At 46.1% G+C, this 27,136-nt stretch overlaps 3 protein-coding genes across 3 annotated transcripts; all 3 read left to right on the forward strand.

The window, feature by feature from the left end:
- Positions 1–3,173: 3,173 nt before the first annotated feature.
- Positions 3,174–4,384, forward strand: LOC126849553 (uncharacterized). Its single transcript, XM_050591498.1, has 2 exons — positions 3,174–3,484; positions 3,541–4,384. Exons 1-2 carry the CDS (start codon positions 3,174–3,176, stop codon positions 4,382–4,384), a joined length of 1,155 nt encoding a protein of 384 aa, XP_050447455.1.
- A 3,580-nt stretch (positions 4,385–7,964) lies between these two features.
- Positions 7,965–8,879, forward strand: LOC126849554 (72 kDa type IV collagenase-like). Its single transcript, XM_050591499.1, has one exon. The coding sequence runs from the start codon at positions 7,965–7,967 to the stop codon at positions 8,877–8,879; it is 915 nt and encodes a 304-aa protein (XP_050447456.1).
- Positions 8,880–20,461: 11,582 nt separating this feature from the next.
- Positions 20,462–20,818, forward strand: LOC126849555 (uncharacterized). Its single transcript, XM_050591500.1, has one exon. The coding sequence runs from the start codon at positions 20,462–20,464 to the stop codon at positions 20,816–20,818; it is 357 nt and encodes a 118-aa protein (XP_050447457.1).
- Positions 20,819–27,136: the final 6,318 nt, after the last annotated feature.

The following is a 27,136-nucleotide window of genomic DNA, read 5'->3' on the forward strand; positions in this document are numbered from 1 at the left end:
CGACTACTGATCGCTCTACGGTACGGCGAATTCGTTAAATCCTCGTCTGTATCTGCCGTTGCGAAGCGCGCTGTCTTTGTCTATCACTAGAAATCCGTATCTACGTTGCCAACACGCGCGACACAGCGCGTGAAAATTCTCGTACGACATGTCGGTGTCCACGTGATCGTTGTATGCGTGTCTTAAGTTAGTGCCGTCCTGTTTAAAGAGAATCAGCAGATTCGATTAATATGTTATCTCGTATTAAGTGTTTCGGTATCTTAGCGTACGTTTGGCACAGATGGAAGCAATCGACGTTCGAGTGTCGACCCATAGCGAAGTATTCTCTAACGGTGTTCTGTTTATCGCACGCTATGTCATCGAACACGAATATCGAATTCGGAAGCGCTTCGCTAGGCGAGATAACGTCGGAGTTATTGGAAAATGTAAAATAACCGATATCTTCCATTGGTGCTAATAGATTTTCTAAGTATCTATATTTTGGTTGTTGCAACGATTTCGAGTAAACGTAAACGTTCTCGAAGCGTAAGTCGTGCGGGCTCTCCAGCAAACTTATCAACGCGTTCGTCTTACCGCAATTAGAGGGACCGCAAATGACGCAACGAATAGCGTTCGGCAGAAGAGGGCCGTGTCTGCGCGCCTCCGCGTCGTTCGCCGTTCGCGCTCTACCGTCCAGATTCGTCACCTTTATCGCGATCGGCTGCCGCACGAAGCGCATCTCCGTCGATGGTCGCGCGTGCGCGATGCACTCGCGAAGCGAGACGGGACTCTTCTATTTATATACGAATCGATCGTCGCGGATCGCGCAGTAGCGAGTCGCGCGCGGTCGATCGAGATGTTTATTCTATTACTAGACAGCGACGATATCCTCGAACTTACCGCCGAGGAGTTGCGGTTTATCCTGAAGACGATCCTGCTGCGACACTTCGGTCGCTACGTGGATCGAGTGTGGGAGAGATTGCCCGAACATATAAGAGCGGATCCGGAGATACGGCGCTATCGTAGATGCCTGGAACACTACAATCGTCCCTGGCAACGAACGCACATCGACGGACCGGCGCCGCTCGTTAAAGATTGCTGCGAATGCAACTCTCGAGGCGTAACGGCGATATAACCGGCGATATCGGTGGCGCGGGTTTATTGAATAGAGCGATAGACGCGCTACCCTTCGAGCTACACATACCGGGTTATCAATTTTGCGGGCCGGGCACTCGTCTCGCGAAGAGACTCGCGCGAGGCGATCGAGGCAATCCGTTGGACGCGGCCTGCCGCGAGCACGACATCACGTACTCGCGAAGCGGCGACCTCGCTGATCGACACGTCGCCGATCGAGCGCTCGCCGAGAGCGCGCGAGCGCGTCGCGGCGAGCGACGCGACCTTGGGCAAAAGAAGCCGCCGCGACGGCCATATGGGCGACTATGAGAATGAAGACGAAGTTCGGAATGAGTGCGAGAGTCAAGAGAAAAAAGAGCGGGAGGAGGAGGACAATTGCCGCGAAAAAACGAACGCTTCCCGCGGCGAAACGCGGCGGCTTCTTACCCCTGTTGCCGTTACTGGGAGTTCTCGGTTCTTTGGCTGGAGGAACGGCGGGAATCGCGAGAGCGGTGAACGATGGCAAGGCGACGCGGCGGCGATTAGAGGAGCTGCAGCGCCACAATCGCGCGATGGAAGGTCGCGGTTTGTACCTCGCGCCTTACAAACATGGAAGCGGTGCGTCTTCAACGAGAAGAAGAGGAATCGTTAAAAAAAAACTTCGCGCGAAACGCTAGAGAATTTCCCATCCGTCGGCGCGACGACGGACGAACAGTTAAATCGCGCCGCGATACTCTCGCGCGTGCCTCATTTCAGAGGCGTGTTTATGCGCAACGCTCTTCCGACAAGAGCGCGCCGTAACGAGAGCGGTATCGTTAATTTGGACGACTCGTCGAGGCCGGGCACTTATTGGCGTACGCGAAGAGGGGCGACGACGCGATGTATTACGACAATTTCGGCAATCTTCGTCCACCGCGCGAACTCGAACGTTATCTCGGACGCGACGCGTCTATTCGATACAATCGTAACTCTCAACAGACGAGCGATCAGAGCATTTGCGGCCAATTGTGCCTGAGATTTCTCCGAGAGGTCGACTGGAAAAATTTTCGGCCGTAACCGTCCGCCAATCATGTCGCTGACTCTCACGCTATCCGGAAGAAGCAGCGTTCTTACGACGAGCTATTTTCCGCCTCTAGATTTGAACGATTGCGATTACGAGTTAGGTCTCACTAATTTCGAGACTTACAACACGATACCGAATGTAAATTTCGCGAACAATAAATTTTACTTCGACGATAACGACGAGGTTATCGCGATTCCCGTCGGATCTTACGAGTTAAACGCTATAGACGCGTATCTGAGAGCGGCGATTCGTCGCAAACGGCAAACGAGAAAGCGGGAGCGAGACGAGAGCGAGACGGAGCGAAAACGGAGCGAGGAGAAATCGGAGACGAGAGACGAGGGCGACGATTATATGTACGACGTCGACGACCTCGATGACGATCTCTTCGACGACGAGAAGGGCGAGAAGAGCGAACGCGCTATAACGCTTCGCGGAAACGATAACACTATGAGAAGCGAGATCAAATGCGCGTATCGGATAAATTTTACTAAACCCAATAATATCGCATTTGGGCTTCTCGTCTCGCATACTACAACCGAATAAATGGTACGCTTCCGATAAACCGGTAAATATTATGGCCGTTAACGTTATTCGCGTAGAATGCAACGTCACGACAAGGGCGTATCACAATGACAAATCCGCGCACACCATACACGAGTTCGCGCCGAACGTTCCGCCCGGATATAAAGTGTCGGAGATCCCCGCGCGAATCATTTACCTCCCGATCATCGCGCGGACCGTTACCGATATAACCGTGCGCGTCGTCGACCAGGACGGAAAGTCGATCGATTTTCGAGGGGAGGAGATAACGATTCGTCTGCACGTTCGACGAAGAAGATAGAGAGACTCGCGATGCTCGTCGTGAACGAGTCGAACGCGAGAAACGTCGTCGCCGTAGCGTCGCCCCTAGACGCGAAGAGAAGAAGGGAGAAGAGAGGCGGAAGATTAACCGTCGCTAACGCGACCTTTCTACGCTCCTTGGGTTTCGTCGTCCCGAGAGCGACTCTGTAGAATCGAAATGAGCGACATCTTGAGTATCGCCGGAGAACCGATCTTCGACGATCGCATCGTCAAGATCGAGACTCACACGTACAATCCTTACGCCAATACCACGTTTGGATATAGCGACGAGATACGAATTCCCATACAACAGCAGGATTTGTACACGTTACCGTGCGAAAGTTTTCTCTACGTCGAGGGTAGACTCGAGTCGAAGGGATCGTCGGATGCGGAGGGGGAGAGTTCGGCGAGACTAGTGAACAATTGCGTCGCGTTTATGTTCGAGGAGATTCGCTACGAGCTCGGTGGAGTGGAGATCAAAACAGAAACGTTGGAATAACAAGCACGATCAAAAATTACGCGTTGCTGACGGTCGAGAAAAGCAGGATATTGCAGAACGCCGGATGGGACTTCGCGGCGAAGAGTCGTTTGGTCGACGATTTTAACTTCTGCGTACCTCTTAGCGTGTTGCTAGGTTTCTGCGAAGATTACAAACGCGTCGTGATTAACGCGCGACACGAACTCATCTTAATACGAGAGCGCAACGATCACAATTGTCTCGTATCGCTCGAATCGCACGAACCTAAGATTCTTCTACTGAAGATACAATGGCGAATGCCTCATGTAGTGTTAAACGATATTAATAAATTAGCGCTATTGCGTACATTAGATAGCGGAAGATACCTGAGCGTCGCTTTTCGCTCGTGGGATCTCTACGAGTTTCCGCTTTTGCAGAGCACGACCAAACACTCATGGGCGGTCAAAGCGGCGACGCAGCTCGAGAAACCGCGATACGTTATCTTCGCGCTGCAATCCGGAAGGAAGAACGTTCTGCCTCAGGATTCCTCTATATTCGACGATTGCAAACTGACTAACGTCAAACTGTATCTTAATTCGGATTTTTATCCCTACGACGATATGAATCTGAATTTCGAGAAGAGTAAAATCGCCGTGCTATACGACATGTATTCGAAGTTTCAAAAAACGTACTACGGATGCGATAAAGACGAGGCGTTCTTTAATCTAGTCAAATTTAAAACGTTCGGTCCGATAGTAGTCATCGATTGTTCTCGGCAGAACAAATCGATCAAGAGCGCCACCGTAGACGTTCGTATAAAGTTCGATTGCAAAGAAAACGTTCCCTCTAATACCACAGCCTACTGTCTTATCATTCACGATCGTGTGGTCGAATATAATCCGCTCACCAACGTCGTGCGCAGAATCGTGTAGAATAATCTAGTTATAGCTATAAATAAAAAATATAGAGGGAGAACGAAACGCTTAAAAAGAGGAAATCTAAAGAAGCGAACATTTTAACCTCGACTCGCGACGACGATGGACTCGCCGATCTTCGCCGACTTTCAAGGTTTTATCGTCGGCGAAAAATTCGTCGCAAAGGAGATAGCCGTGCTAAGAAACGGCACGGAATTAACGCACCACATTTTCCGCGCGCCGATGTCGTGGGACTTGTTAACGAAGGCGGAGAAGACGCGAGCTTGTTGGTTGACTGCCAATCACCATCAACTAAAGTGGAACGACGGACACGTCGATTACGGATCGGCGAGGAGACTCGTTCGAGACGCTATCTGCCGCGAGACTAGTCCCGATTTCGCGACTCGTATATATGTTAAGGGGCACGACAAGAAAAAGTGGCTCGCCGAGATTCTGGGAAACATCGCCGAGGATCGCGACGTCACCGTGGAGACCATCGACGCCGATTACAAGGATATCAGTCGACTGGAAACTCTGGACGTTTCGCGGGCTCTTCGCTGCGGATATCACGCGAAGAATTGCGCGTTGGAGAATGTGTGTAAATTGCGCGATTGGTGGTTGAAGCGACGCGATGATTTGAGCAATGTGTAATATATAATTATTAATATAATCATTTATACAATCATTTGTATTATTAACCACATTTATATCGTATTATAAATCGCATTATAAATCGTACTATAAACTATATAATATATCGTATTATAAACTACATTTTATATATTGCGTTATATCGTATTATAAATCGTATTATAAACCACATTTTATATATTGCGTTATATCGTATTATAAACCACATTTTATATATTGCGTTACATCGTATTATAAATCGTATTATAAACTACATTTTATATATCGCGTCAAAATGTATTCGTTATATTTAAATATACGTATTAATGACATAATAACGATAATTTCCGTATCTCTTCTCCATTCTCACGTCGCTTCGCTCGAACGACTCGTCGCGAGACGGTTTTCCCGACGAAGAGAAGCGTGTACTTTATATCCTAAATATTTTACATCCTAAATATTTTATATATTAAATATCTTATATTCTTCGCGCATCGCGCGATAAAAATATATTCGTAAGAGGTACGATTTATTCGCGCCGTCGAGCGGACGAAGTCTCCTCGCTCTTATCGTGACCGCAACCTCGCGATAGGAGCGAGGCGCGAGAGAAGGATGGAGCGGATACTTTAAACGCGCCGCGTACTCTAAATATTTTAAACGCTTCGCGAACGAATCCTCCTCGTTTATCGCGACCGCGATAACGGCGAGACCGATTAAGGAAGGATAGTCGTGGGAAGAGAAGAGGAGAGAGAATCGACGAGCTTTTAAACAAAGAACGATTTTACTTAACCGCGATAACGGCGAGACCGATTAAGAAAGGATAGCCGTGAGGAAAGAAGAGGAGAGAGAGAATCGACGAGTCTTTAAACAGCGAACGATTTCATTTAAAATATAAGCGTATAAAATATAAGCGTAAAGAATATATATAGATGTACAAATTTTAAACAGCGAACGATTTTACTTAACCGCGATAACGGCGAGACCGATTAAGGAAGGATAGCCGTAGGGAAAGAAGAGGAAATGGACGAGTCTTTAAACAGCGAACAATTTTATTTAAAATATAAGAGTATAGAATATATAGATGCGCAAAATATATAGATGCGCAAAATATATAGATATACAAAATATATAGATGCGCAAAATATATAGATGTACAAAATATACGAGCGTACGAATTACACCGCTCTACGCGTTCTCGACGCCGCTCGACGATCCGGTCCTCTCGTCCCGCGATCGTTTCGACGGGGATCCGGTTCCCTCGTCCCGTGATCGTTTCGGCGCGGGTCCGTCGTCCTCGTGGCCGCGATCGCTGCAGCGCCGCGCGAACCCTCGTGGCTTGCCCGGTTATCTTCCTCGTCTTTTCGACGAGTTCGAAGAGCGCCTCTCGCGCGCTCTTCATACAGTCCTCTATCCTGTTTCTAAAAAATAATTAGAAATAATTAGAAATAAAAGATACGCGTTTTCGCGCGTCGAACACTCACATCGTCCTCGAGATCTCGTCGCTTCCCTCTATTCGAAACTCGACCTGAAAGGAGTCGGGACTCTCCTTCAATATACCCTCCGCTTCCTCCTTTAAATCGGTCGCCACATCTTGCAAAACGCACGCCTTAAGAGCTATTAAATCGCCGTTAATCGTAACGTACTCGCACGATTTAATCATACGATTTACGAGATCCATCGTTTCGCGCTACCTCGCGAATCGAGACGCTTTGGCGCTCTCAAAGGCAACCGCGCATCTTATAAGGATCAACACGCGGATATCGCGGTACGACTCGAACCGCATCTTCCTTTTCTTATTAGGATAACGACGTTAAAAATAAAACAGCGCGAAGATAAAGGGACAAAGAAGACTCGAGAATCCTCTAAAGATCCGTCGAATCGTCGTAGGAGGAAGCTTTAAAAGCGAACGATAAAAAAGATCGCACTCGATATAATTTTCAATTTTATTTATTGCGGATTCGATACACATCTCGCTCGCATCGCGAAACGCGCTCGTTCGACGAGCGCGAGGATCCGCCTCTCTGAAAATCGAAAGACGATCGTTATTAGCGAATTAATCTTCGCGCGTATGAAATATAAGCGCGACTCGCGCGATACTCACGACGTCACTCCTCCTCGCCGCTCCTCGGCGATTCGCGGGCCACTCCGTTCGCGCGTTCCGCTCGAGTCACCGCGATCCTCGTCTTCCTCATGAAGTCGGAGAACGTCGCCTTCGCGGATCTGAAGGACTCGTCGATCTCTGCGATCTCCCTCACCGCTTCCGCGTCGAGCGGTCTCCTCGCTCGCTTCTCCTCCAGCAAACGATTGTAGTCCGACAGCAGTCTCTCGGCGTTATCCACGGCAACGTTCATCTCCAACAGTCTGTTTAGCATACTAGCGTCAAACGATTCGTCGTCTCGTTCGCTCCTAGGCGAACGACAGTGCCTCACGAGAGCCTCCCGTGCGGCCTTCACAGACTCCTCGATCCTCCTCATCTGCTCGATCAGATCCATATCGAGTATCTATTAACTTCGCGCGCGAAAACACTTCTCGACGTTTCTCGAAGCGATCGCGCTTCTTATAAAGATCGACGCGCGGACGTCGCGGCCGCATCTTCCTTCCGGGATAATCGCTAACTGCGACCGTTCCTCGTTTAACCCTCAATATCCTCTTTCGCGGATAAAAATAGAAATCGCGAGGACGAAGAGACTCGAGGACAGAGAGACTCGAGGATCCCTGAGAGAGGCGTATCCCGGATACTCCGACCTTCGCCGCCGTCGGAGGAAACTTCCCCCCCTCGTGCGAATCGTCGACGCGTTCGTTCTTCTCTCCTTTCTCGCTCTAATATATCCCTTCCACCTCGTATCAAATTCGACGAGGATAGACGTTTCCTCTGAGGCGCGAATCAATCGCGTCCGGTATCTCGCGTCCGATATATCGCGTCCGATACCTCACGATCTATCGTCTCTCGCGCTTCTCGATCCGCGCGATGGCCGCGAAGACGGCTCTTCTCGTTCTAGCGACGACGCTCGTCGCCGCGACACCGGTCGACCCGGAGAAGACGGAGGCGCTCCGCTTTCTGCGAGCGTACGGTTTTCTGAGGGACGACGGGGGATCACTGTCGTCCGCCAACGCGACGTCTCTGCGTCGCGCGCTGTCGCTGTTTCAAGAATATTATCAATTACCTAGTAATGGAGCGTTAAACATCGATACGCTCAATCTTATGCGCAAACCGCGATGCGGTCTAGCGGACATACCCAATCGCGCGTACAGCCCATTCGCGAGAAAGTGGCCGAAGACGCGCCTAACGTGGAATTTTCAAGTGGCTAGCGAGGAACTCTTACGAACGACCGAAGCGGCGTTCGCGCTATGGGCGACGAGTTCGTCGTTAAGGTTCGCGCGCGACTCGTTACATCCCGATATATTGATATCGTATCGAACGGGCGCTCACACTTACGCGAACGTCGAAAACGGCGACGTCTGTCCGGCTGTCTTCGAAGGTCCGGACGGGGCCCTCGCTCACGCGTTCCTCCCCATCGGAATGGCCGATTTCTCCTCGGAGGTGCACGTCGACGACGAGGAACCGTGGCACGTGCACTTGAACAAGAATCCTTCTAACAAGTATCATCTACTTCTAACGTTAACTCATGAAATCGGTCACACCTTAGGTCTGCAACACAGTATGCGCAACGACTCGGTGATGTTTCCGTATATACCCGACAACGAGCTTCAATATCCGGTCAAGCTAAGCGTGGAGGATATTCTCGCTATACAGAATCTGTACGGATCTCGCGACGACGGGGATCACCCCGCGATTCCCGCGACCACCGCGACACCCGTTACCACCGCGGCGCTCGCGACGACCGATCTCGCGTCGACCGATCCGTCGCGCGCGGATCTTTAGACGTAGCCTTAATAATGAATCGGCGTTTATATATATCCAATCGACGCAACTTATGGTCGATCGACCTAACCGAGAAACGTTACGGTAAGCCCATGATGATAACGGAATACGCGACGTTTCTCCAGAGCAACTTTACGCGTCTATCCGCCGCGTATTAAAAAACCTCCGGCGATCTCGCGCTATTCGCTGACGACAAAATCTATCTCGCGGAATATCCCAGTCTTAGATTGAAACCGGGTTGGCCCAGATCCCTTCACAGCATCGGATTTCCTCGAAACGCTAGGATCAACGCCGCAGTAAACGCGCACTCGGGACGAACCTACGCTATCTACGACGACGACAAAGTAGCGGAAATCGACGAGTGTCGCTCGCTGATCATTAAACACGCTCCGTTAAAAGATATATTTCCCGGAATATCATCCGCGATAACGTCGGCCCTTCGATATGTCGACGGTAATCTGTATTTTTTCGCTAAGCGCCAATTTTACGCGTTCAATGAATTTAAAAACATCGTAACCTCGGCGGGTCTCTTCGACCCGCGCGTTCTCGGCATCGAGTGCCCCACGGACGGACTCCTGCGCCAATTGCGTGATCTCCTCGGTCGCATCTATCACCTCGACGACGCGACAGAGAGCGTCGACGAGGACGATTGAGGCCGCACCTCGTAATCTCTTTAAAAATAGAATACAAAGGCACGAAGAAGGGGGGCAATTTCGACGCGAATATATAAAGACCATCCCGCCGTTAAGAGCTTCATTGTCAACGACGGCCGCTGAAACTCGCGAAAGAAACGAGAATGTACGCGACGACGGGACAGTCGCAACAGCGACGCTCCTTCGAGGATCAATCGAGGCTCCCCGAAAGGAACCGCGAGGACGACGCGGGATATTCCAAGAGAGCTCGAACGAACAACGGATAAGAACATCGAGAATCTTCCCCGCGAATATCCCTCACTGCCTCAACGACTCTTCCTCTATCATTCGCGTCCGCCTTCTTTCAGACGAGACAGCGACCGAACGCCGAGACGCGACGCGATCGCGCGATCTCTCAGAATCTTGGGAAGATGCTACTCATTAACGAAAACGGGATACAAGCATCTAGAAGTCTGCATCAACGTCGGTCGACCCTCGTTCGTGGAAATCATTCTCGGAGATAATCAGGGCAGAGATCTCTCTAACGCCAGATAAGTGGAAGGAGCTGCTCGATCTACGATCCGTGCTCGGGTCGTACTTTCTCCCCGACGAGCGCGAGGAGACGCGTCCTCCGGTGCCGATATACATCGGGCAATTGACGCTTCGATTCAGCAGACTGAACAATCTCCGAATCCTCCGTCTCGAAACGCCCAACGCTCGTCTGGCTACATAGAGAAACACCGTCTTATACGTATTGCGTCTGGAGCATTGCGTCAACTGCCTCATTACGTCCTTAAACTGTTTAACCGTCTACACCGACAACAAACTGGCTCGTTTCCTCGACGTAGCGGCGGGAGTTCGAGATCCCGCGCTCATTCCCGCGACGATACGCGACGACGAGAACTTCAACCGCAACGAGCTGATCGATTGCGAGCTGCAGGCTCTGTTCTTCGGAAATTCGTAACGCGTCTATGTACTCGCGCTTTTATACTATTTTATAAAAATATATTAAAAAATATATTATGTATTAGTATTAAAATAATAAATATAGTATGTAAAAATATATTATGTAAAAATATATTATGTATTAGTATTAAAATAATAAATATATTATGTAAAAATATATTATGTATTAGTATTAAAATAATAAATATATTATGTAAAAATATATTATGTATTAGTATGAAAATAATAAATATATCTTAAAAGAGAGTATACGCTCGAATTATTTCTCTAAATAACACATCTATCCGCGTAATCACCGTCGCAAAAGCGGCGCCGACAAGGAAACCGCGAATCGTCCTTGAGAGCGTCCCGCTATCCTCGCTCCTAAGAGTTATATCGCGCGCTAAAAGAATAAATATAAACGCGTCCATCCGCGTAGTCGCATCGTCGATACGTCGCAAAAGCGGCGCCGATAAGAAAGTATTAAAATAATAAATATATCTTAAAAGAGAGTACACGCGCGCTCGAAGCGGCGCCCGTAAAAGAAACCGCGATCGACGCATCGCCCTCTAATTAGACGCATCGCGCTCTAAACCGCGCCGATAAGAAAACCGCGAATCGTCCTTCGAAACCATACCCCCCTCGCCCCTCCTCCACCCCTCGCCTACGACGGCGCGCGACACCCCCGTCCCACGCCTCCCTCGCCATACGTACCCCGCCTCTCCTACCGCCGTGCCGTCCACTCACCTCTGAGATATCTTTCTATTTATATATATTTATATATATAAATATATATATATTACTTTTTTATATACCCGTCTCTTTTACTCTTACAGCGTTTCTTAAGAGCGAAGTGGGTTAGAAGCGGCCTAGATTTCCTATTTATACATTTTATTATATATACGCGTTTATTATAAATTACGCATACACTTTATTATAAATTACATATTTTATAAATACACGCATTTTATATTATACGCATGTCTTATTTTAAATAAATATTACATATGCATGTTGTATTTTAAATAAATATTACATACGCATGTCTTATTTTAAATAAATATTATATGCATATTATATAAAAAGTGTTAATAATTTCTGCGCTTCCTTTCCACTTATCTTATAACCGTGCGCTATCTCTCTAATAAAATAGGATCTTTTGAAACAATGCGATTTAACTCTCCGCGTCTCCCCTTCCTTTCTCGCGCATAGTCTATCCTTCTCTAATTAGTCTCGTCGAATCTTGTCTCGCGCCACGCTGCGTTATCCATCGCGGTCGCGATAGATATGGAAGATTCATTCGTATAATAGTACGAAAAAATTTTTATTCCGTGTAAAGTATAAAGTATTTAAAATATTAAACAATATAGAGGTGGAAGATATGCGGTGAACAATTATCGTTGTCATTAATACGTATATTTAAATATGACAAATACATTTTTTAAAATAAGATATATAATTAAATAGTTTATAATATTAATATAATGATATATAATATGATAATATATTGTATGATTTATAATACGATATACAATTTGATAATATATAGAATGTAGTTTATGATTATATAATACATTAAAATTAAATATTGTTCAAACCGTTGTTCCGCTCTAACCACCAGTCGTGCAATTTGCAAACGTTCTCCAACGCGCAATTCTTCGCGTGATATCCGCAGCGAAGAGCCCCCAAAGCGTTCAATATTTCCAGTCGACCGATGTCATCGAAGTCGACATTGATGGTCTCGACGGCGATGTCGCGATCCTCGACGTCTTCTAGGATCTCGGTGAGCCACTTTTTTTTCGTAGCCTTTGACGTATATGCGCATGGTAAAATCGGGACTAGTTCCACGGCAAACGGCGTCTCGAAAAAGTCTCTTCATCGATCCGTAATTGACGTGTCCACCATTCCATTTCAGTTGATGATGATTGGTGATCAACCAACAAGCTTGCGTTTTCTCCGTCTTCGTTAACAAATTCCACGACATTGGCGCGCGGAAGATGCGATGTGTTAACTCTTTACCGTTTCTCAATATAGCGACTTCTTTCGCGACAAATTTTTCGTTAACGATAAAACCTTGGAGGTCGGCGAAGATCGGCGTATCCATCTTCGTCGCGAGTCGAAGTTAGAGTGTTCGCTTCTCTAGATTTTCTCTTTTTAAGCACTTTATTATCCCTTCATATTTTTTTATTTATCGCTGTACTAGATTATTTTACACGATTCTGCGCACAACGTTGGTAAGCGGATTATACTCTACCACTCGATCGTGAATAATGAGACAGTAGGCTGTGGTGTTAGAGGGAACGTTCTCCTTCCAGTCGAACTCTATACGAACGTCCACTGTGGCGCTCTTACTGGATTCGTTCTGTCGAGAACAGTCGATGACTACTATCGGACACGTTTTAAATTTGGCCAAATTAAAAAGCACTTCGTCTTTATCGCATCCGTAATACGTTTATCGAAATTTCGAGTACATGTACAGCACTGCGATTTTATTTTTTTCGAAATTCAGATTCATATCGTCATAGGGTTAAAAATCCGAATTAAGATACAGTTTAACATTGGTTAGTTTACAATCGTCGAACAGGGAAGGATCCTGAGCGGAACGTTCTTCTTTCCAGATTGCAGCGCGAAGATAACGTATCGCAGTTTCTCGAGCTGCGTCGCCGCTTTAACCGCCCACGAGTGTTTGGTCGTGCTCTGTAGAAGCGGAAACTCGTAGAGATCCCACGAACGAAAAGCGACGTTCAGATATCTTCCGCTGTCCAATGTACGCAATAGCGCTAATATATTAACATCGTTTAACACTACGTGAGGCATTCACCATTGTATCTTAAATAGAACGATCTTAGGTTCGTGAGATTCGCGCGATACGAGACAATTGTGATCGTTGCGCGCTCGTATTAAGATAAGTTCGTGTCGCGCGTTGATCGCGCGACGCGCTTGTGATCCTCGCAGAAACCTAGCAACACGCTGAGAGGTACGCAAAAAAAAGTTAAAATCATCGATCGAATGATTCTTCGCCGCGAAGTCCCATCTGGCGTTATGCAGTATATTGCTTCTCTCGACCGTCAGCGACGCGTAGTTTTTGATCGTTATTCCTACGTTTCTGCTTCGATCGATCTCCACTCCATCGAGCTCGTAACGAATCTCCTCGAACATAAACGCGGCGCAATAGTTAACCAGTCTCGTCAAGCTTTCGCCCTCGGCGTCCGATGTTTTCTTCGACTCGAGTTTGCCTTCGATGTAGAGAAAACTCTCGCAATTTAACGTGTACAAATCCTGTTGTTGTATAGGAATTCGTATCTTGTCGCTATTTCCAAATGTGGTATTGGCGTAAGGGTTATACGTGTGAATCTCGATTTTGACGATGCGATCGTCGAAGATCGGTTCTCCGGCGATACTCAAGATGTCGCTCATTTTTGCTTTTACGCAAGCCGTTTTCGGAACGACGAAACCCAAGGAGCGCAGAAAAGTCGCGTTAGCTACGGTTAATCTTCCCCTTCTCTTTCCCTTCCTTTCTTCGCGTTTAGGGATAACTACGCTACGATGGGCGCGCTTCTCTCGTTCACAACGAGCATCGCACGCGTCTATCTTCTTCGTCGCGCGTGCAGACGAATCGTTATCTCTTCGCCTCGAAAATCAATCGACTTTCCGTTCTGATCCACGATGCGCATGGTTATATCGGTGATGATTCGCGCGATGATCGGGAGGTAAATGATCCGCGCGAGAATTTCCTTTATATCCGGGCGGAACGTTCGGCGCGAACTCGTGTATGGTGTGGACGGATTTGTCATACGCCCCTGTCGTGATGTTGCACTCTACGGGAATAACGTTAACGGCCATAATATTTACCGGTTTATCGGAAGCGTACTATCTATTCGGTTGTATACGAGACGAGAAACCTAATAAGAATCGATATTGTCGGGTTTAGTAAAATTTACGCGATACGCACACTTGATCTCGCTTCTCATGGTGTTATCGTTCCCGCGAAGCGCTATAGTGCGTTCGCTCCTCTTGCCATTTTCGTCGTCATCGAAAAGATCGTCGCCGCGGTCGTCGACGTTGTATATGTAATCGTCATCCTTGTGTCTCGTTTTCGGTTCTTTCTCGCTCTCGTCTCGCTTTCGCTCCTCTTCTTTCGTCGGCCGTTTGCGACGAATCGCGGCTTTTAGATACGCGTTTATAACTCGTAATATCCGACGGAAATCGCGATAATCTCGTCGTTATCGTCGAAGTAAAATTTATTGTTCGTAGAATTTACATTCGGTATCGTGTTGTAGTTCTCGAAATTAATGAGACCTAAATCATAATCGTCATCACTCAGATCCAGATGCGGTAAATAACTCGACGTGAGATCGCTGCTTCGTCCGGATAGCGTAAGAGTCAGAGACATAATTGATGAGCGCGAGCAAACTGCTTTCCATCGACGAACGATCCGATATTATAGCCGAAAAATTTTCCAATCGATCTCTCGGAAAAATCTCAGGCACAATTGTCCTTCCCGCAGATGCTCTGATCGCTCGTTTGTTGAGAATTACGATTGTATCGAATAGTCGTATCGCGACTGAGATATCGTTCGAGTTTGCGCGGCGGACGAAGATTGTCGAAACTGTCATCGCCCTTCTTCGCGTACGCCACCCAATGAGTGCCCGGTCTCGACGCGTTGTCTAAATTAACGATACCGCTCTCGTTACGGCGCACTCGCATTGGAAGAGCGTCGCGGATAAACACGCCTCTGAAGTGAGGCACGCGCGGGAGTATCGCGGCGCAATTCAACTGTTCGTCCGTCGTTGCGCCGACGGATAGAAGAATCCCTAGCGACCTTCCGCTTTTTTCTTTTAACGTTCACTCTTTTTCTCGTCGAAGATGCGCCCCTTCCATCGCGCGATTGTGATGCTGCAGCTCCTCCAGCCGCCGTCGCGCCGCTTTGCCATCGTTCATCGCTCTCGCGATTCCCGCCGCTCCTCTAGCCAAGGAACCGAGAACTCCCAGCAACGGTAACAGGGGTAAGAAGCCGCCACGTTTCGCTACGGAAAGCGTTCGTTTCATCGTAGCTGTCGTTCTCCTCCTCCCGCTCTTCTTTCTCTTCGTTCTCGCGAGCGCATCCATTCCGAACTTCGTCTTTGTCTTCATAGCCGCCCATACGGGCGTTGCAGCGGCTCTCTCGCCTAAGGTCGAATCGCTCGCCGCGATGCGCTCGCGCGCTCTTTCAGCGAGCGCTCGATCGGCGACGTGTCGATCGGCGAGATCGCTGCTTCGCGAGTACGCGATATCGTGCTCGCGGCAGGCCGCGTTCAACGGATTGATCGCCTCGCGCGAGTCTCTTCGCGAGACGAGTACCCGGCCCGCAGAATTGATAGCCCGGTATGTGTAGCTCGAAGGGCAGCGCGTTTATCGCTGTGTTCAATAAACCCGCACCACCGATATCACCGATTACACCGTTCCGCTTCAAGAATTGCAGTCGCCGCAATCCTTAATGAGCGGCGCAGGTCCGTCGATATGCATTCGTTGCCAGGGACGATTGTAGTGTTCTAGGCATCGACGGTAGTGCCGTACCTCCGCGTCCGCTTTTATATGTTCGGGCAGTCTCTCCCACACTCGATCCTCATAACGACCGAAATGTCGCAGCAGGATCGTCTTCGGGATAAACCGCAACTGCTCGGTGGTGAGCTCGAGTATGTCTTCGCTGTCTAGTAGTAGGATAAACATCTCGATCGGCCGCGCGCGATTCGCTACTGCGCGATCGACGACGATCGATTCGTATATAAATAAGAGAGTCTCGTTCCACCCAGGGAAGCCAAAATCAGGTCCCTGCCCACGGCTCGCGACACGCACACAAGTATAAACCGCGTACATGTGCGGCCTGCGTTTCGGCCTGAGTTTCGGAGAATAGAGAAGAACAGATGCTACGCTTTCTGTTTCCTTCTCGCTTTCATCGAGCTGATACCTGAAGGCAACGGGCGACGATGAATTTATTATGTACGACAGCATTAAATGCTTTTCCGACTCGCGGACTTTTTATTATATATATGTTTTTTACTATATTAAATTATTATTATCATATATATTAAATTTTATTATTGTGCGCGAAAGTTATGTGTGAACGTGCGAGCGAGCTTGCTCCGAAAAGACAAGCGCGAAATGAGACGGCCGACGGACAAACGCACCCGCGAGTATCGAGACGCGATTAATTCTAAGACGAATATAATATGTACACTTTTTACAAGATTAAATACACGTGTCATATGACTGTAATTCGCACGCGGCGGATGAACAGCGATAAATCGTCTGTCTCGGAATAACTCCGGTAGTCACACAACGGCACTGAAATATACGACTATTTCTATAAACGAAACCGAATTTCTATTATCACCTGAATAGCGTACACGCGTCGATTACTCTGAGCGGAATGCGCCGAGCTCGGTTGTCGGCTCGCTTTTATAAGGTCGTCGCCTTCTCGAAGGATCCAGAAGGTTCCCGAAATTTACTCACTTCCGCCGACAGTTTTTATGTGACTTGTTTGTTACAATTTTATCTTAGATCCTTCGAGAAGGGCGACGATGTTTGTTGATGCCGCGCGTTTTCGCTCGATCGCAGAAACGCTGCCTTGCACCGCCGCATCGCGCGCGCGGCGATGACGCGGTCGAGCGGCAACAACATGCGAAGTTCGAGATTGTTGCAATCTCGAACACGAGCATTCTAACTTCGACTCGCAACGAAGATGGACACGCCGATCTTCGCCGACCTCCAAGGTTTTATCGTCAATGAAAAATTTATCGCGAAAGAGATTGCTATATTAAAAAACGGTAAAGAGCTAACGTATCACATCTTTCAATGTCGTGGAATTTATTAACGAAGGTGGAGAAAACGCAAGCTTGTTGGTTAATCACAAATCACCACCAATTAAAGTGGAACGGTGGACATGTTAATTACGGATCAATGAAGAGACTCGTTCGAGACGCCGTTTGCCGTGGAACTAGTCCCGATTTCACGGCACGTGTATACGTCAAAGGCTATGAAAAGAAGAAGTGGCTTACCTAGAAAATGTGAGATCCTAGAAAACGTCGAGGATTGCGACGTCACCGTCGAGACCATCGACGCCGACTTCGACGATATCGATCGACTGGAAACATTGAACGCTTCGCGGGCCCTTCGCTGCGGATATCACACGAAGAATTGCGCATTAGAGAACGTATGCAAATTGCATGACTGTTGGTTAGAGCGAAACAATGGTTTGAACAATATTTAATTGTATATCATATTATATTATTTATCATATTATATCATATTATTATATCATATTATTATATCTTATTATTATATCATATTATTATATCACATTATTTATCATATTTATCATATTTATTAAATATACATATTAATACAACGATAATCATTTACCGCATATCTTCTACCTCCGTAACATTTATTACGCATCGCGCGATAAAAAAAATAGAAATAAAATTTATACGTATTATTACGCGAACGAATCTTTCTTTACTTATTGCGGTTATTATATCATATTATAAACCACAATATATTATTATAAACTTTTTAATTATATACCTTATTTAAAAAATGTATTTGTTTTTTAATTATATATCTTATTTAAAAAATGTATTTGTTTTTTAAATATACATATTAATACAACGATAATCGTTTACCGCATATCTTCTACCTCCGTAAATTACGCATCGCGCGATAAAAAAATAGAAATAAAATTTATACGTATTATTACGCGAACGAATCTTCCTTTACTTATCGCGATCGCGATAAGAGCAAAGCGTAGCGCGAGACAAGAACGAGGCGAGATACGACGTTTCGCGAGACTAATTAGAAAAGGATAGACTATGCGGGAAAGGAAGTGAAAACACGGAAAGTTAAATCACATCGTTTGAAATTATAAGCAATTTTATTTTATAAAATGTATAATAAAATATAATTTATAATATAATTTATAATATAATTTATAATAAAATGTAAAATAAAAATGTATAATAAAATGTATATAATTTATAATAAAATGTATATAATTTATAATAAACGTGTATAGATAATAAAATATATATGTAATAATAAAATATAAATGTAATAATAAAATATATAAGAAAATATATATATAAAAATACACATGAACGCGTACGAGAAACTCTCCATTTTCTCTGTAAATAAAATCGTTATTAACGAATAAATTTTTTACATAATAGATAGTTTAAATTATGAGATCACACAAATAATCACCGCGCTACGCGTTCTCGCTCTCGCTCGCAGACACTTCAACCTTCTCGAAACTCACCGATGGTCCGGCCTCCTGCGCCGCTATCGGTCTCGATTTGGTAGTCAAATCGAAGAGCGTCTCTCGCGCCATCCTAATAGAATCCTCTATTTTGTTTCTAAAAAACAAAAAAGCAAATAAATAAACAAAAAAAAAGATAAAAAGATAAATATTTTCGCGCGTCTAATACTTACATTTATTCTAGAATTTCGTCGCGGCCCTCCACGCGAAATTCGATTTTAAAAAATTCAAGACTTTCCTTTAACACTCCTTCAGCTTCCTCGCGTAAATCAGTCGCGATATCTTGTAAAATGTTCGATTTAATTGCTATTAAATCGGCATTTATCGTCACATATTCCGACGATTTTACTAAACGATTGATCAAATCCATTATATTACACTTCTTGACAGCTTCGCGAATAATAACATTTTTGACGTTAACGCTGGTCGCGTGTCTTATAAGGATTAACACGTGGATATCGCGGTACAACTCTAACAGCATTTTTCTTTAAGATAATAATACTGAAAATAGAAAATTGAAGATAAAAGAGACTCGAGAATCTTCTAAATATTCGAATCGTTGTAAAAAGGAAAAGTAAATTTAATAAAAAAGATTTTACTAGATATACATTTTAATCATATTTATTTCAAAAAATCGATACACATTTTTTACTCGTATCGCGAAACGCAAGCGATTGACGAGCGCGAAAATCAGCATCTCTGAAAGAGAAAAGAAAAACGATCGTTATTATATATCGAAGAATATATTAATCTTTACGCGTTACAACGCATACGATACTCACGACATCACTCCTTTTCGATCTTCGATGATTCGCCGAATTCTCGAATCCCTTCCCGAACCGATCCCTCTACTCGCACGTTTCGCTCGCGCGACTGCGTTCCTCGTCTTCGTCATAAATTCGAGATAGGTCTTCTCCGTGGCTTTAAAAGACTCGTGGATCGAAGCGATCTCTCTTATCATCTTCGCGTCGAGCAGTCCCTTCGCTCGTTCTCTCTCTAACAAACTATTATATTCCGCTAACATCTTCTCCGCGGTATCCACAGCAACGCAGATCTCCGTCATCCTGTCGAGCATATTAGCGTCGAACGGTTCGTCGACTCGTTTACTTCTAGGCAATCGAGAGTGCTTCGCGAGCATCTCCCGCGCAGCCTTCACGGATTCCTCGACCTTCGCCATCTGCTCGAGCAAATCCATATTGAATATACTCCTTATCTTCACGAAAACACTGTCTAACGTTTTTCGAAACGATCGCGCATCTTATAAAGATCAACGCGCGGATGTCGCGATACGATCACATTCTTCTTCCGGGATAATCGCTAACTATGACTATTCCTCCTTTAACCTTCAATATCCTTTCTTAAAGATAAAATAATAAAAATAGAAAAACTTGAAAATTTCTTAGAAAAGGCGTATGCCGGATACTCAACTGACCTTCGTTGCCGTCGAAGGAAACCTATTTCCTCGAACAAATCATCGACGCATCCGCGTCTACTCCTCTCTCTTTTCTCACTCTAATATCTCCCTCTCCACCACGCATCCAAATTCGAAGAGGATAAAAATATCGCGTATCCTCTAAAGCGCGAATCGATCGTGTCCATTATCTCGCGATCGATCGTCTCTCGCGCATCGCTCTCGATCCGCGCGATGACTACGAAGACGGCTCTTCACATCCTAGCTCGTCGCCGCGACGCCGATCGACCCGGAAAGGATGGAGGCGTTCCGCTATCTGCGAGCGTACGGTTTTCTAAGGGATGGCGGGGGATCGCTGTCGTCCGATTACGCGACATCTCTGCGTCGCGTGCTGTCGCTATTTCAAGAATATTATCAACTACCTGGTAATGGCTCGTTAAACGTCGATATGCTCAATCTCATGCGCAAACCGCGATACGGTCTAGCGGACATTCTCGATTGCGCGTTCGCGAAAAAATGGCCGAAAACGAGACTCACGTGGAATTTTCAAGTGGCTAGCGAGGAACTCTTACGAACGATCGAAGCGGCGTTCGCGCTATGGGCGGCGAATTCGTCGTTAAATTCGCGCGCGACTCGCTACGTCCCGATATATTAATATCGTATCAAACGGGCGCTCATATCTACGCGAATCGAGATAACGGCGACATTTGTCCGGCGGTCTTCGAAGGTCCGGGAGGAGGCCTCCCTCACGCATTCTTCCCCACCGGAGCAGTCGACTTCGCCTCGGAGGTACACGTCGACGACGAGGAACCGTGGCACGTGCTTCTGAACAAGAATCTTTCTAACAAGTATCATCTACTGCTAACGCTAACTCATGAGATCGGCCACACCTTAGGTCTGCAGCACATACTGTGCTACACTCGGTGGTCCCTTTTTAGTCAAGGAATTTAATCCCTATTACTTGGGACGGGACCAAGTGCGATCTTTTACTAGAAATGAGAGAGGGATCAAGAAATATTTAGATTAACAAAAATATACATTTATTTATTAAAATAAGTAGAAAATTTGATACATGTTTTTATATTTAATATTAATATGAGAAAAAAACTAATCTTTAATTATGTTAGTATATGTGTGAGTGTCCATTTATTCGCGGGTGATACATTTATGTGAAGGACATCGGTCAAAGTAAATGAAGGAGTGGATTCTATCATTAATAATTAAACTCTGACTGGTTATTATAATAATCTTATAATGTTAATAAAATAAAACAAGCATGTGTGAAGAGTATAAAATGATTATTGAAATTTATAAATGAGACGATAATGTCATTATGTCAGGAGATACTAAGAGGATTTAAAGGTTGATAACAGAAAGGATCTTCAAAGTCACGGAGCAGAATTCTTAGATTGCTCTTTTAAACTCGTCCGATTCTGCGGACTCGAGAGTAGGAGAAATCATTAATGATGATCACTGTAGAAACTGATGACAGTAATCGCGGAGAAGAAGACGTGAAAGATTCGGGAGAGTAGGAGGGGGAGAGAGAGAGAGAGAGAGAGAGAGAGAGAACTGACTAAAAACTAACAGAATGTGTATCGGCATCGGTGTCTGTGTAGTGTTTATCGTAAAAATTCTTCTTCTTCTTCTTCCTCTTAAAATAGGTTTAGAGCCTGTCTTTCCGATCATTTCGCCTCCTGTGATCCAGATGTCCAACTGTCCATCCATCTTTTTGGGGGCCTTCCTGGAAGTCTTCTGGAGCTCAGTTTCCCATCTCTCGCTATTCTCGCCATCTTTTCCTCCCCCATCCTGGATACATGTTTATTCCATCCTCGTCTCCTCTGCCTTACCCATTGGATAATATCTTGGACGCCGCAGGTTTCCCTGATCGCCACGTTGGGTACTCTGTCCCTGAGTGTGTACCCCGCGATGGCTCGGAGAGTCCGCATCTCTGTCGTGCGGACCATGCTTTTGGTTTTTCTGATGTCTGCTCTGGTCTCCGCAGCATACGTCATAATTGGTCGGACGCAGGTTTTATAGATCTTTACTTTGGCTTCCCTCTTCATGTGTTTGTTCCGCCAAATGATTTCTTTTAGGCACCCAGATATTCTTGCCGCCTTGTCGATCTGGCCCTGGACCTCCTTCTTTCTGTCCTGATTAGAGGATATTTCTACTCCCAGATATTTGAACGACATGACCTGCTCTATGATTTCATCGTTTACGGCCAGCTTACACCTGATGGGTTCCTTTGCGATGAGGAGGGATTTGGTCTTCGGCACTGAGATCATCATGTTATATCGTGTCGCCGTCAAGTAGAATTGGTGTAGTTTTTGCAGCTCATCCTCGTTCTCGGAGATTAGCACTGCGTCGTCGGCATAGCACAGTATAGTCAATTCTCCTTTGTCTGTTCTGAGTCCGCAGCCCGCCCTCCTTACGTCGGCTATTATCTTGTCCATTACAAGGTTGAAAAGTAGCGGGCTGAGAGAGTCGCCTTGCCTTATTCCTGTTGAAATTGGGATTTCCTCTGTCAGGCTGCCGCTGACGCGGATCTGTGTCGTGGTGTTGGAGTTCAGGGATTTGATGGCTTGTACTATTTCCTCAGGTACGTCCTCCTCCATCAGGATATCTGTGACGTCGCTGAGCCTGACTCGGTCAAAGGCCTTGGTCAGATCGACAAAGCACATATAGGCGGGTTTATCGAATTCGATGGCCTTCTCGGCTATCTGGCGTACTATGAATATTGCGTCTATTGTGGACCTATTCCTCCTAAATCCTTGCTGCTCTTCACTCATTGGGATCTTCTCTGATATCTTATTTGGATCCGTGTGAAGAGTTTCATTGCCGCGCTAAGGAGAGTCACTCCGCGGTAGTTCTCTGGCTTCTTCTTGTCTCCTTTTTTGAATATTGGGATGGTTATGCTCTTTTTCCAGTCAGATGGAACGGTCCTGTTGGTGAGGACTTTCTGGAATAGCTTGGCTAGTTCCGAGTGAAGGTCTTTCCCTCAATATTTCACCAACTCACTGTGCAGCCCATCGAGTCCAGGCGCCCTTCTGTTCTTCAGTGTCTTGGCGAGGGACTCCACAAGCTCAACGCCGATCTGTGTGTTTACCGCGGTCCGTTCTGGCGGTGTCGCCGGTAAACGGTCGTCATCCTCCCGGAACAGCCGTCTGAAGTGTTCCATCCAGTCTTCTTTGGATATTTTTTGTGACTGGACATATTCATTCACTTCCTGTTTTCTGCGTCTTAACATTCCCCACACCTTCCTTTGGGCTCCGTATAAATCATGTTCCATATTAGCAGTGAAGGTCGTCCAGTATTCTTCCTCGATTCTCCGCATTCCCGCCTTTGCGAGATTTCTTATGTTCTTATATCTCTGTCGTTCTTCGGGGGTCCTGTTGTTGAGATAATTGAGGTATGCCTTCCTCTTCTCTTTTGCCAGTTGCTTTGCCTCTTTCGTGAACCACGTCTTGTGTTGTATATCGGCATTTTTGTTCACTCTCCTTCTTCCTAGTGCCTCTTCTGCTGCCATAGTCATATGGCTGTTGATCTTCTTCCATCCAGCTTCCACATCGTCTTCGTCTGTGATGCTGTTCTCCCCTATCTTCTGTCTCAGCCGCCACTCGTACAGAGTCTTTATAGTCCTGGATCGACTCTATGTTAAGTTTTTCTACCATCACGGGTGGCGGTCTCCTCTTGAGCTGTGCGGTGAGCCGGATTTTTCCGAGGACGAGGTGGTCTGATCCGACGTCCGCCGAGGACAACGATCGTACGTCGATGACCTGTGTTGGATGGACCGCTCTGTTCGAGATTATGAAGTCTATCATAGATGTTTGGCCTCGCGTATTTGCCCAGGTTATCTTGTGTTGGTCCTTGTGATCATAATAAGTGTTGTTTATTTTTAATCTGTTTTGCGCACAGAAAGCAACTAGCTTTTCCCCGTTGTCGTTGATGTGTGCTTCGTTAAATCTTTGCTTTACCCCGTCCACGACTGCGTTGCCAATTCTCGCGTTTAGGTCTCCCATTATCAAGATTTTGTGTTCTTCCGGTCTTATCTATCTCTTCTTGTAGAGTTTCGTAGAAGTCATCTATTTCTTCTTTACTCTTATTGCTGTCAGGTGCACAAACGCTGATAAGATGGATTTTTTCCCTGCCTATGTCTAGCGTCACTCTCAGTATTCTCTCGCTTGTGTAGCTGGTCCCCTCTATGCTGTACTTATATTTGTCCTTAATTAACATCCCCACTCTTGCTGTTGCCCGTCTATGTTTCTCAGGTCCGCTGTATTTAAGAATGTATCCAGGATAGCTTTTGTCTTCTTTTCCCCTCTTTTTGGTCTCCGATAGGGCGCATATGTCTATTTTATGTTCTTCCATTTCCGTCAGTACCTCCTGCTCTCTTCCATTCCAACTCATGATATTCCAGCATCCGCATCTCAGTAAGCTCTTCTTCCAGATTTGCTTCTTGTTTCCCTTCCTTCCCCTGTGGTTTTTATGCATGTTCCTGTTGTAACGGGCCGCTTCACGAGCGGTTTCGAATACGCGCGCGGACAGCGCAATCGGGATCAGGATTCGTGAAGTGGGTTGAAACGCAACAGACGTGAGTTGTTAGGTACGTCGTTTATTTGTCACTCTAGGCAATGGTCAACTTTACAATCGATGCGTGATTACAATAAATCGTGTTACGATGATAATAATACGAGCGTGTGTTATGACGCGAGTCGAGACGATGTTTTTGCGCGTCTAGTTAAAGGGCCCGGCTCGTGGCGCGGAGTGCGCGCGGTGAGACGGGCTCGTGTTGTCGGCTTCGCGGTTGTTGGCGCGAGGTGCGCGCGGTAAGGCGGGCGCGTGTTGTCGTTCTCGCGTTTGTTGGCGCGAGGTGTGCGCGGTGAGACGGCGCGTGTTGTCACCGCGTGTCGGTACTTCGATATCTCGCAGTGCAAGATGTGCTAATTAATACGCGTATGGTGTTCGGCGCGGACTGCAGGGTGCCAGGCCTGCAGTCGGGTAGATGCGTCGATGACGCGGTGCAAGTTCCCAGCGATAATCGCGGAAGTGCAGTTCGGACGTTCAGATAGTCGGAGCGTCAGGTCTCGAGAATACTCGAGGAAAGCGGCGAACTCGTCCGCTCTCTTGTCCTGTATGAAGGGTTGAATGGTCAGGTGATAGGACCGTAATGTCTCGAGAATTCTCGAGGAAAGCGGCGAACTCGTCCACTCTCTTTCTTATACGGACGGTTTTTAGACTGGAGTCGTTTCTAGAGCAGATGGTCGAGAATGCTCGACGGAGGCTGCGAACTCGTCAACCTCCGGGCCACTGTCTATAGACGTTGAGGATCGGTTTCTGGATTTGTCTCGGAGCGTACCGCTCGAGCGGAATCAGGTGCCGGTCTGGTGGCGTCTGGTGTTCGGTAGGGCTTTTTATACCCTACCGAAGCGAGCGTGACACCCGCGCCGTTCGCATCCCCCTCGGGGTGGGGGAGATGACGCGGGCCTCCGGTAGCGCGCGTTTCGGCGATCGGCATTCGCCGGAAACGTTCGGTGCCTTTCGGCGCTCGCTTTGTTTATGACAAACACTAACGGCTGTGTTTGTCATAAACATCGTGTACGCTTGTTTAAAAATGGGCGCTAAGCGCCTCTGCCTCTGCCCGGCTGGTGTTCGCCGGGCGGCAGACTTCCGACGGGTGACGTGTCGGGAACGATGGGGGGATGCATCGTGACACTGTTCGTGGCCAGTGTCGTCGTCTTTGTATCCGTCCCATTCCGAGGCACATTATCGGTCCTGTGAGCGTCAAATGTTTTTTATCGGGGGTAGGTTGCTGGCCTTGTCCCCGAATCCTCCTCTTTTACCCGGGCTTGGGACCGGCTGCGTTAGATAGTGAATTAATCCATCCACCATCCGTTACAGGCAGAGTTAAAATTATTAATGATTTTAATTATTTTATATGTCACGGCTAAATCTACAATTTCAGTGACACAAGTGCACTGTTTCGAAGGTTTCTTGAGTGATATGCACCCGAGCCAACGTCTTCCTAATTTTGCGAAGGACCCGATAAGCGCGCTTAGCTTGCGGACGGAATTCTTCGGCCAAAAGATTCAACGATATCTCTTTCACTACACTGAAGAAAAGTAATAAATATTTAAATCGCGTAAAAAGAATTAGTTGAGACTTACTTTTAATTAGTAATGATATTAGGCTGGTTCTGCGTTGTTGATTGAAAATGACACCACCCAGGGAAGACATTGGTTACACTTTCACAATATCGCGAATAGTAAGATCACAAAGTAAAAGTTTGAAACGAAAATTGAACAGGAGTAAGAACACGAATAAGACTTCAAACACTAAACTGACTTATAAAATGTAATTGTGAATTGTGAACTGTAAAATGTAAAATGTGAAATATATCGGAGACTTGTGGATTTCCTTTTTTAAAGGGCTTTTTTGAGAGTATGTTTTAATTTTTATAAGTAAGGATTCTTCAAAATTTTGACGAATTAGAAATTATCTCAGTGTTCTCATCAGGCGGAGTGTTTCTTCTACTTTTCATTTTTTTATTCGCGGTCATCGTTGATTGGTGAATTTGATATCAGTTCAAAGTCCCTTGATCGTTGCCTTTCTTGACGGATTCTTGCGCACGTGATTTGATTAGAAAAAGTCTTACTTCTTTATGATTAGGAAAAAATTTATTTTCTTATGATTACTTTTGTCAAATGGCTCTATTTGTTAAGTATTTTGTTGAGATCGTTTTTATCGTTATTGATTTAGTTGCATTTTGTTAGAAAAAATTTATTATCTTTTCGGTATCGCTTTATTCTTCCGTCTAAAAATTCTACTGCAAGAGATATTTATCAATTTTTATTTATTCGAGAGAATCGGTATGGTTTCATCACTTCTTGCGTCTTTCTTACGGTTACTCAGATATATAGTTATTGACAAGTGACTAAGAGTTTACGAAATACGTGGCGCAGGATGCTTTGTTTAT

The sequence above is a fragment of the Cataglyphis hispanica genome, chromosome 5 (genome assembly GCF_021464435.1).
Source record: "Cataglyphis hispanica isolate Lineage 1 chromosome 5, ULB_Chis1_1.0, whole genome shotgun sequence".
NCBI lineage: Eukaryota > Metazoa > Arthropoda > Insecta > Hymenoptera > Formicidae > Cataglyphis > Cataglyphis hispanica.